At 37.6% G+C, this 10,726-nt stretch overlaps 1 protein-coding gene and 1 non-coding gene across 2 annotated transcripts; both read right to left on the bottom strand.

Moving 5' to 3' along the window:
- Nucleotides 1–618: 618 nt before the first annotated feature.
- On the bottom strand, nt 619–8,324 carry LOC107038658 (X-ray repair cross-complementing protein 5). Its single transcript, XM_015257883.1, has 12 exons — nt 8,123–8,324; nt 7,567–7,674; nt 7,280–7,491; nt 5,250–5,372; nt 5,072–5,150; nt 4,263–4,400; nt 3,863–4,049; nt 3,649–3,779; nt 2,921–3,067; nt 1,463–1,851; nt 839–974; nt 619–771 (listed from the first exon to the last, which is right to left on the bottom strand). The coding sequence occupies exons 1-12, from the start codon at nt 8,141–8,143 to the stop codon at nt 760–762; spliced, it is 1,683 nt and encodes a 560-aa protein (XP_015113369.1). The 5' UTR covers nt 8,144–8,324; the 3' UTR covers nt 619–759.
- Nucleotides 8,325–8,686: 362 nt separating this feature from the next.
- Trnad-guc lies at nt 8,687–8,759 on the bottom strand. Its single transcript has one exon. It is a non-coding gene; the product is annotated as a tRNA-Asp (tRNA).
- Nucleotides 8,760–10,726: the final 1,967 nt, after the last annotated feature.

Raw genomic sequence — 10,726 nt, forward strand, 5'->3', positions numbered from 1 at the left:
TGTGCATGGTCCTTGCAGTCGGTCAAAAAGTGTCGGTAGAGTAGAAATTGCATTCGTTTTTGGCCCGAGTTGGTAAACCCGAATTTGTAGCAGCGATGTCAGACAAGATATGAATGTTTTTTTGGGCTCAAATGAAAGAGCGGTTCGAGAAATGTCGTGCTAGGGCCTCTAAACATGACAAATGTCTCTAAACATGATGTCTGTTTTCAATTGAAAAGCAGANAAAAAAACATTCATATCTTGTCTGACATCTTTGCTACAAACTCGGGCCTTCAACTCGGGCTTTCAATTGAAGGCCCGAGTTGTAGACCCGAGTTTGTAGCAGCGATGTCAGACAAGATATGAATGTTTTTTTGGGCTCAAATGAAAGAGCGGTTCGAGAAATGTCGTGCTAGGGCCTCTAAACATGACAAATGTCTCTAAACATGATGTCTGTTTTCAATTGAAAAGCAGAGTTGTGACAACATTGTCTAGGAGGACAATGGGGTTTAGCTTCTTGATGAGGGAATTTATTTCACTCTGTGATGAAAAGGCAATCTTCTGAGTACATTTTCCTCTAGAAAAATGAAACGTAAATTGACGAATCATTTTTCAGGATGATAATAAAAGTAGTGAGAGTTACCGAAAATATTTGTTTGTATTTAAAAACACTCAGTTTTACACTTTCTCAAATATCTAAACATCCTCCATTCTTGATAACATCATATTTTTTGTACGACCATAGGAATATGTGGAGTAATTTAGCAGCATTATCACTCTTTAACCATCAAACTGGAAAGAAGACAATGAAATAATTAGTTTATTTTATATCCACTCTACACACGAATATTATACGTACCACATTAAAACTCAGATGTTGAGAATCCTGTGTATTTTTTTCCGTTTTCTCGATCATCACTTTATCAGTTACTGGAAGTCCCTGGGAATTTCCTTTTTCGAGATTGCCTGGAATCTCATTCACACCATCAACTTCCCTGAAACGACAGAAAACATTCTAGAAAATCTTCCATTCGTTCTGTGAATAACAAGAATTTTGCACGAATTCCTTTGGTAAAAATTGATCAAATACGAAAGGTTGAAAAACTGAAAAACGCTTAGAGGTCGCAAGAGCCAGAGGCAATTACGGTTCCGCAGGAAATTTTTCCAGTTCATAAAATTACTGAATGAAAAATATTTAACGCGGTATTTTTCAATTCTAACGAATTAGGAGAAATGAAAACGGTCCAAGTCTATTTAGCTCTCAGCTGCATTTTCGAGGAATATCTCCGGATCTAATGGAGATAACAAAATTATCGTAATGAACTTTTTTATGGAGCAAATCAAGACTTACAAAAAAGGTAATGGTAAAAATTTTGTTATCTCCCTTAGATTCCGAGATATTCATTGAAAACTGGCCAATAATCAAAATAGACTTGAACCGTTTTACCGTTTCGCTACTTAATCATAATTAATGAATTATTACATGTCAGATTTCTCCTGCACAACTTGCACAACTTCCTCAGGCTTCAACTCGAACAAATTAATCAACCGCTCCATGCAAGAGTTCACTTCTGCCATGTCGATGGACTTCGGAGGCTCCAGACGGGCCATCAGGTAGTCTTTAGGAGGAGGAAGTGGCTCGTCTGGGTGGAGAGCTCGAAATGCCTTGATATTCCAGAGGTGCTGGCGTTCAGGGGCTCGAATAAACTGCTCTGTAGGCTCTTCTCCATCATTCCCCACGAACATTGCATCAATGAGATCCCCAACTGCATCTTTCTCCTTCTTTGTCAAGTTCGGTATCACTGAGTCCAATGACTGGACATCCACCCTGCTCTCTTCTTCAGTGAATATCAGCTGATGCATTACGAAGCACTAAGGGCAATTAAGGATGTTTAGCCATTTTCAGCAAATCTTATTTATTTCATGTTCAAGGCAAATTCTATAATTTTTTTGGCTGATAGCAGAACATTTTCTGCTAGCAGAACAAGTTCTTTGATGTTAAAAAAACATTAATCACAACAGTCTCGCCAAAAATAAATAAACAAATTTTCCTCTATACACGGGCTCTTATGGGATTTATGTTGAAATTTACAATTCGCCTACTAGAAGACTCTAAAAATGAAAACAAAAATAGAAGGTAATGTGTAAAACTATACTGAATCGAATGGCCAGAGAAAAGTTTGTGGTACCCGGGCAAAAAGAGGAAATACTTGAAAGATTCTATCCCATTATAAGCGCATGGTAGCGCATGCGTTTAGTGCATTTTGTTCACTGCGTTTCTAAATAATAAACGTGAGGTGGTGGATTGAAATTTTTATGAAGATAAAGGGAATAACTTCATCTCTCAGTTGAAAAAAAAATCAATTTTTTTTTAATACTTGCGATTTTGGATAAACATCCTTAAATGACAGGAGATGAACTCAAAAGAGATTGGCGAATATTCTGAAGTTTCATTTAGGGTAAAAAATTTCGAAAGACCTTCTTTACAGACTATTCATACACTGCTAAGAATTTTTGAGTGAAATTTCGGATGCACTTCTTGGAAATTTTTATCACATTGTAATTCCACTAAAATTTCGAGAAAGCAATGGAAATAGGAAATTTTAGTTCAATTATTGCATGAAAATTAATAGAAATGAGGAACATTCAGTGTAATTCGGTTTTTGGTGGCAAATATTCATATTTTGATGAAAAATTCAAATGGGTTGGCAAATTTTCGTCTTCGTGTTGCAAAAAAATTTGCAATTCCATTGAATTTTCAGTTATATCTGAAATTTTACTATTTTTTTCTCCTAATTGGAATTCAATGTCACTCTCCTGAAAATTACTAGCCAATTACCCACGAAATTTCAATTTTTATATCGGTGTAGATTCGTAGTTCGATTTCTTGACAATTTTCCTTAAATGAACAGATGAAAACTATGGATATGAAGAATATTACCCAGGGCAGCTCAGGATCCTGTATGCATGGTGTCAAACTATTTATCGTTGGATTTTTACCCCCATTCTGGTAGACTCTCCTAACGAGTGCAACAAGATTCAATTTCCCCATTACCTTCAGGAAATAGAAGAAAGGTTCTTCATACCCCTAAACATTAAACATTAATTCACAAATTAGTCGAGTGTTTTCTAGTGAACAATTTAATTTTGATGTTCTTGTAATTCTATTGGCATTGTTGTTCTGCTGAATAAAATAATAAAATGCGGAAATTAAATTTGCAGTGTTAGCAACGAATTTTTGTACTCAAGATTTTTTTTTCAAATGTTAAGACCTTATTCAATCGCTGCTCAATCAATTTAGTCCTCATTTATGAATATTAAAGGAGCATGAATTAACTCCAGTTGAGTTGTTCAGTGTAACAAGGACAAATAAATTCAAAAAGCCTCCTTTGTTCCCCATAAGACTCGGCGTTATTTTTGCACCTGTAGATCAATTATTATCAATAATACTAGACTGCTCATTGAGCACAAACTCAACCAGAATGTTTCTATTCACATTAACTTTCGTTTAGAATTGATTTCAGTTTTTAATCCTCCAAATTAACGTTATGTGTACCTATACTGTTTTGACCAACATGTTTGAAGTCTTCATTTCATCCCACCTTCCTACATCTAATATTTTCAATATTCAGTATACATTTACATTCCATAAAAAACCTCAACTTATACCTCTTGAGGAAGAACCAGCCAAGTCGAAGGACCAGTCCTGTACCTGAATAACACTGTCTCCGCGTTGGTAACGCCGTACAGCTTGAAAGATTTTTCCTCAAAAGGGAGTTCCATACCTTGTTCATCCGCCTCTGGATCACAGAAACAATTACTCCAATGTTCAAAATAATGCTCATTCGTTATATTCAGATTAGAGGTAATAACTCATACACACCCGTAACAGGAATGAATGTCTTTCCACACATGTAGCCTTTGACTGTGTCCTCTTTCGCATGAACAGTCGTGTTGCGATCCACCAGCTCCTTCTTTCGTTCTACTGCCTGTGGAGCCTCCTTTTTCGTACCATCTTCAGTTGCTATTGACATCAGTCCCCACGGTTTCTTCATCTCGTTCTTAGAGGCCTGAATAAACCTCGATATTATTTATTTTATTTATCTTCAACGAAATTTGTTGCAAGTTCTGACGAGTTGTTTTCAGTCAAATATTTAACATTATTTTACAGTCTAGAAATTATCATTTGCAGAAAAGACAGCCACAAATGAAGAATTGAGGTCATAATGTGAAAATGAATTTTACAACATTAGGAATGGGATACCATTGGAGGGTTCACTCACCCTGACAGCTACTCTGATAGGAATTCTAATGGTATGTATTTCCAAATCACAATTCCATGGACAGAATCTCGTGCGTTCTTCATCGTAGAACCTCGATTCTTTGAGCATATAGTCGAGAGGACGGTACCGACTTTCCACCTGCGAATGAGTATTAAAAACCAAAATTATGACTGCAATTTTTTCAATTTTAAATAATCGAATCAATTGTCGAATAGACCAAAACAGAACAGTACACCTCAATTTTCCACATTTTGTTCAACCTGGAATTGGTTTGATGTACCAATTTTTTTTCTGTCATTAGAAAAAATAAGTAAACCCAAACCAAAATGGAAGAAGTCAGAATATACAAATATCTTTCATTGTTTGCTGGGAATCATACTCGAAATTCTGAGATTTCCAATCATCCAACATGAAAATCAAATTGTGTGAGGAAAATTTGGAAAAATTCATATCCATGAATATCCATTCAGTCATTAACGCTTTGTAAAAAACGATATTTTCAAACATTCCCTGCTTATAAATAAGTAATTGAAATTGTTAAAACTTTCGGAAAATTGCTTGTTTATAAATTTTTGTTAAGGGTTCAGAATGACAAGATAAATTTGGATCTTCGAAGTTTGGGGAATAAAATAATTGAATAATGCCTAGAAAACAAGGATCGAAAGGAAACATTTCAACGAAATTAACATGACAGAAGTACTTGTATATCCCTGCATAGAGTTATATATAATTGAATCATCACTTGTTGTTGCAATAGAAGCCAAATCACGAAGAAAATAAGATTAACCTAATTGCGAACATGTCATTACTTTTTTACAAAACTCCAATATCTTCTGCTCGTTGGTATTGAGCTCTTCCCTCGGTACATCGTTCAAATCTTTAGTGCCACTATAAAATAAGACAAGAAAAATTCCATAATTAAGTTTTGTAGAGGCTCATCCCCGCTTAGTCCCCGAGAAATGTCCCCAATATGACGAGGATAATCACCCGCATATTAACTCAATGCCATTTTCCTTGAATTTCTCAACAATGCCTTCGAACTGTTTGAACGTCTGAGACGGGTCTGGTGGGAAATCTGAGATGAGCACAATCTTGGACTTTCTCAATTCTCTGCAACACAAAATATGACATTCAGGTTCACACAATTCCGTTCAATTTTGCTTTAGATTCAGATAGAAAAATTTTCGTTATACCCTTTTTTTGCAACTCTAGTCGATTTACAAAAAAGTCTCTACGAAAATTTCGCTATCTCTCTTAGATTCGGAGATACTCCTCGAGAACTCAGCTCGACTATAGAGACCACGCTAGAGATTCAACCATTTTCAATCATCAAATTTATCAACTAAATTGCAAGAGAGAAATTTGAAAAAAATCATGAATATTCTGCATATGAATAAATTTATTACGTTGCGAAACGAATGATTTTTATGGTGGAAAAATGAAAATATTTTGATATCTTTATTGATTCTTTATAAGTTAATGCGGCTAGTGCCTGTATGCGCTCCCACATCACGTTAGATTCTGTACTGGCCTTCTCCAGTGCTTTGACAGCTAGTTACGTGGAACTCTGCTTCACGCAGCCTGTTTAGGAGTTCGTCCACCACCAGGTTCCACTGCAGAGGCGACAAGACTCCTCTCTGCGGACATCCCCTGGCTGGGCGCCCCTCCACACATCGTCCTGGAGATCTCATGCTTTTCCATCACTCTTTTAATGACTGCATTAATGATGCTATCGAAAGCTCCCTCTATGTCTAGAAAGGCCCCCATGGCGTATCCCTTGGCAGCAAATTGTCCCTCAATAAGTCCCACCAGATCGTGTAAGGCGGTCTGTAGGTATTCCCTCCCTGTAAGCACATTGGGAGGGAGAGAGGGAGTGCTCAACCAAGGGCCTCATCTTTATAAACCTATCCACCAGTCTCTCAAGCGTCTTTAAAATGAAGGATGTGAGACTTATTGAACGGAAATCTTTTGGATTTATATACCCAATCGTACCAGGCTGTGGAATGAACACAATCCTGGCCTCGTTCCATACCCTCGGAACATTTCTCAGGGCTATGCTGGCCCTGAGAATTTTTGTTAGAGGCCCAACGATGATTTCTATCCCCTCCTGTAATAAGGCTGGGTAGATCCCGTCTGGTCCCCATGCCTTAAAAGGTTCAAAGGTCTTTACAGCCCATATCATTCCCCACGGTTGCACTATTTTTCCGGCCAAGTTCTGGTCATGAGGTTCATATTCTCCCCTCTGACTCCGCCTTGGTTCCTCTTCCCTTCCCTGGGTCTCAGTGAAACCTGGAAAGGAGTTTTAACGTTCTCCCCATTGTTTCCGTATGGCTGCCATCAGGTGCCTGCAGGCTCCCTAGATATGCAGTCTTGTTTGTACCGAGGATTCTTGCCAGCCTAGTAGTCTCTGACTGACCCTCGATCGAGCTCGTGAAAGCCTTCCAGCACCTGTCCTTGGCCGCTTTTATTTCCTTGTTATATTCTTCGAAAAGGCCTCTATAGGCCTCCCAGGCTGTTTCCTTACGGGGGCCTTCCCTCACATTTTTTGCCTTGTTAAAAGCCCTTCAGGTTCCCTTTCTAAGTTCTCCAAGCACATCCTCTGACCACCAGGGTACCTCAGTTGTCTGCCTTCTGGGTGATATCTTGCAGAGTTATTTACAGAAAATGCTCGTAATTTTCAAAAATTGGAATTTTTTAATTATTTCTCCATTATTTTAAATTATTTCCATTTTCCTCCCAAAGCAAACTTTCTCATTTTTTTCAGATTTCTAAATTTTTGCCAATGGTTCAATATCGAGATTAAAATTCAGACCTGGAAAGTTTAAATAATGAAATCATTGCAAAATGTCCGGAAACTTGGGGTCAAATTGGGTTCAAATGAGAGCTCTGAAGTTCGACTACAAAAGTAGAAAAGCATTTCACTGGAGAAAAAATAGCCAAAGTACTTGGATATCCTTAAATCGTTTTATCACTTCGCTACTGAATTGGAGAACAAGATAGAATTCCTGATAAATTACCCATATGCCTCGTTGATAACGTTCAGAGCAGCCTTGAATCCCCCGAGCCATTTCGAGAAAACCCCCTCATAACTCTGTATTTCCTCGATCTTTTTCACCATGTCCCAAGAAACCGTTTGAATCTCCTGGAGATTCATCATGCCCAGGGGACCAGAATCATTCTCCACGCCGATCAGAACAATACCTGCTTCGCTCCTCGGTGTGTTAAAAATCTAAAAGTAGCATTGTGAAGGGAATTGCTGGAGCCATTGGTGGTATTGATTTATCTCATTTTAAAATAGACGTACCATCTTCTCTACCATATTTCTCACGAGCTCCTTAGCATTCTTCAGATAATCATTGTCCAGTCCTTGTTTACTGGGCACTGCGACATTTATGATGAACACAGTGCGGCCCTATCAACAATTAATTAAAAATACTAGGGGAGGGTGGGGTAAAACGGACACTTTAGACTTTTTTTAAAATTATTCATAACTCAGAAACAAATTGATGAATTGAGCTCAGTTTAGGCTCACCAGAAAGGAAGAGAATTGTTCTTTGTATTGGAAAAAAATTATTGAATTTTATCAACATTTCAACCCCTTATTAATATTTTTTTTTAAGTCAAAAGTGTCCATTTTACCCCAACCTCCCCTACAGTTGAGAGAGTAATGCGGAAGAGTTGACGATTGAAGAATGATTCTGTGGACGAGGTTGGGACTTCCAGTTCCAGCATTGAAAATAGGTATGCAACTTTGGATTAAATATGAACAAAGTGATGAAAATGTAAATAATTATTGAATGATGTTCATTTGTTCATATACAATTCCATAAATGCAACATGATTAGACTAGACATTCTAACCTGTTCCTTCTTGGGACCCATTTCGAATGACTCTCTGGCTCTTAAATCCTCAGAATATCTCACAGAACTTCACTTTTTCGATTAACACACATAAATAATTAAGTGCCTATTCTCGATGTACTCCCACAACATATATCTGTACGATGTCAAATTGACGTCGTCAACAAAACACCGGCACGCGCAAGTTGAGACCTGTCGCACATGTGACCTTACGATTAGTTCGTAGAAGCTTCGTCGCTCAAGAAGAGTAGAGAGCTCCTCAATATGCCCCGCACCACATTATCTCGCCGTCGGTAATGCAGAGAAGTAAATATCGCGCAAGACTTTTTCAATAAAATTGTTATTGATTAATTTATCAGCATTGTTGTTACACTATTATTTTTTTTTATCATCGTTCTGAATGTTGAACCATCACCTTATCAGAAAAATAGTTTGTTTTGGCTCTCTCAACCCAACTATTGTTATAAACAACACAAACAGTTGGAATTTTTCATAAAAAATCTTTCGTTTTCACTTGCTATGAAAATGCATTCATTTTTTTATCATTTAAAACAGAAAAAAAATCTCTCCGGCAGGGAATCGAACCCTGGTCTCCCGCGTGACAGGCGGGGATACTAATCCACTATACTACCGGAGACTTATTTTCAAGGTGAACAAATTTCGTACATGTTCATGCAATACTCCAAGAAAAATTGATAAAGATTTTGCAAAAAATATGGATGAAAAATTGTGAATTTGGCCCTCAAAAAATAGAAATTATCACAGAAGGTGGAGAAAATCACTCATGATAATGGGAAAACGATCCAAACGAACGATCCAACGATGGAAACGAATGATAATTATTATCATTACTTCAAATTTCTCCATCCATATTATTGCGATTTTTTTTAAACCAGGTTTTTATTTTAAAACAAAGATTTGAGCCTTTTCGGTAGAAGCCATCTGACTGTTGCTTTATGTCTTATAATTCTTTTTCTTTTTGCTTCCGAATGGAAGCATTATTTTTGATCGATTTTTCGATTTTCTAATTTTTTTCATTTCTACCAATTCCATTGGTAGTAAGCTTTCAAACTGATCTGCACCAATTTCTATTTCGAAACATGGAAAAATCAATCTCGTTCAGATTAGATATCAACAATGTCACCACAAAAAATCTGCCTGTTGACTCGAATACAATATATTTTTTTGCACTCGTTACGAAATATACTATTTCGTCACGGCGGGCGTAAAGTCACCACGGGAGATTAAATAAAGGAACCTTACTCATGTGCTTACAATCCTCGCCTTCGGCTCTGGTGGTAATTCTGCACGTGGGCACGACACCTTTATTTTCTTCCCCTAGGTAGAGAATATATATTACTTCTCCCCGGCGAGCGCAAAGTACGCATTTCCCTCCCACTTCATGTATCTCCGCATGTGCCCACAACGTAGAGCGTGCGTCAAATTTCACTTTACGCACAAGGGATGAAAAAATATTCTTCAACAACTGCAATCATTTTCTAATTCAATAGTGGAATTACAAAACAATTGAATCCGTTTTGACGATCAAAGATGATCCCTTCTGCCTCACTCCCCCCCCCCCATATAAAAAAGCAGGTTTTATTGAGAAAACAACAAGAAAGATTTTCTCACATTCTTCCTAACATCCCCCTTTTATAAAATAAACAAACAATAGATAAGAGTCTTTAAATTGACCTATTATATACCTCTTCACAACTGAATTAAAGTGGAAAGAGAAAGAGGAGTGCTCTTACTCTCGACGTTCTTTTTTCGTAGTTCTTTTAAGTTATTCTCGGTATTTCCTGTGAACAGATTTATTCCGTTCAACAGTCTCGGGAAAAATAAGAGGCCCGACCTTTCCGGTGAGGTCGTAAGGTCGTTATAGTAGTTTGACAGTGCAGGTGTGGTTCCGGACACACTTGGGACACATGTACTCCAAATTTTCTCACGAAGTGGAGGAAACTGCGGAAGTGGTCATTATTCACTGGCTGTTAAGTATTCTCTACCTACTCCATTTCACGGTTTCTTCATCAATCATTCTTGACCTCCATTCAATTTTCAAGTGCAGGAAGGAAAAATAAACACTCCAGTTGGCAAAAAATTATACTGAATTATTTATTTATCTGTCAATCGAAGTTCCCTCATCTTTCACCCCCGAAGATCAAAAAAAAATACTGGAAGTTGTTTTGGCGAGACGATTAAAAATAAGTGTTTAAATTACCCGACGAAAATAGGGACTATATTGAATGGTATTCGAAGATGCGTGGGAAGAGAGCAGTGAAAACATAAAGGAAGTAAACTACGGGTAGAGATATCTTGCCTCGTGCGTTAACGACAGACCAACTCCAGATGCTGGGTGGGTTAACGTTTTAAAAAGACCACCGATATAACACGAGAGATTTTTCGGTCTCAAAATACTTCAGGATATCCTGTCTAGGTTGTGAGGGGAGTTTGGGTAGAGGAGGTCTGTATTAACTCCCTTCGTACCCGAAGAAGTCTTAACAAAATGCCATCCAACCCCCTTCGACCCACTCCAGGGAAAACCCGAAAAAAAGAGATCAGTGGGCAAATTCTCATTTTTATCATTCGCTCAAAACAATCTGG

This window comes from Diachasma alloeum, unplaced genomic scaffold, assembly GCF_001412515.2.
Source record: "Diachasma alloeum isolate Michigan unplaced genomic scaffold, Dall2.0 Dall_scaffold_00286, whole genome shotgun sequence".
Lineage (NCBI taxonomy): Eukaryota > Metazoa > Arthropoda > Insecta > Hymenoptera > Braconidae > Diachasma > Diachasma alloeum.

What these genes read in the sequence shown, in the direction of transcription:
- LOC107038658 (XM_015257883.1), bottom strand. Translation starts at nt 8,143, where the DNA reads ATGGGTCCCAAGAAGGAACAG. An exon ending in TGGGTCCCAAGAAGGAACAG is followed by an intron (nt 7,675 to 8,122) that starts GTTAGAATGTCT and finishes AATTGTTGATAG; the next exon opens with GGCCGCACTGTGTTCATCAT. An exon ending in AGGATCCTGAGCTGCCCTGG is followed by an intron (nt 1,852 to 2,920) that starts GTAATATTCTTC and finishes AATTGCCCTTAG; the next exon opens with TGCTTCGTAATGCATCAGCT.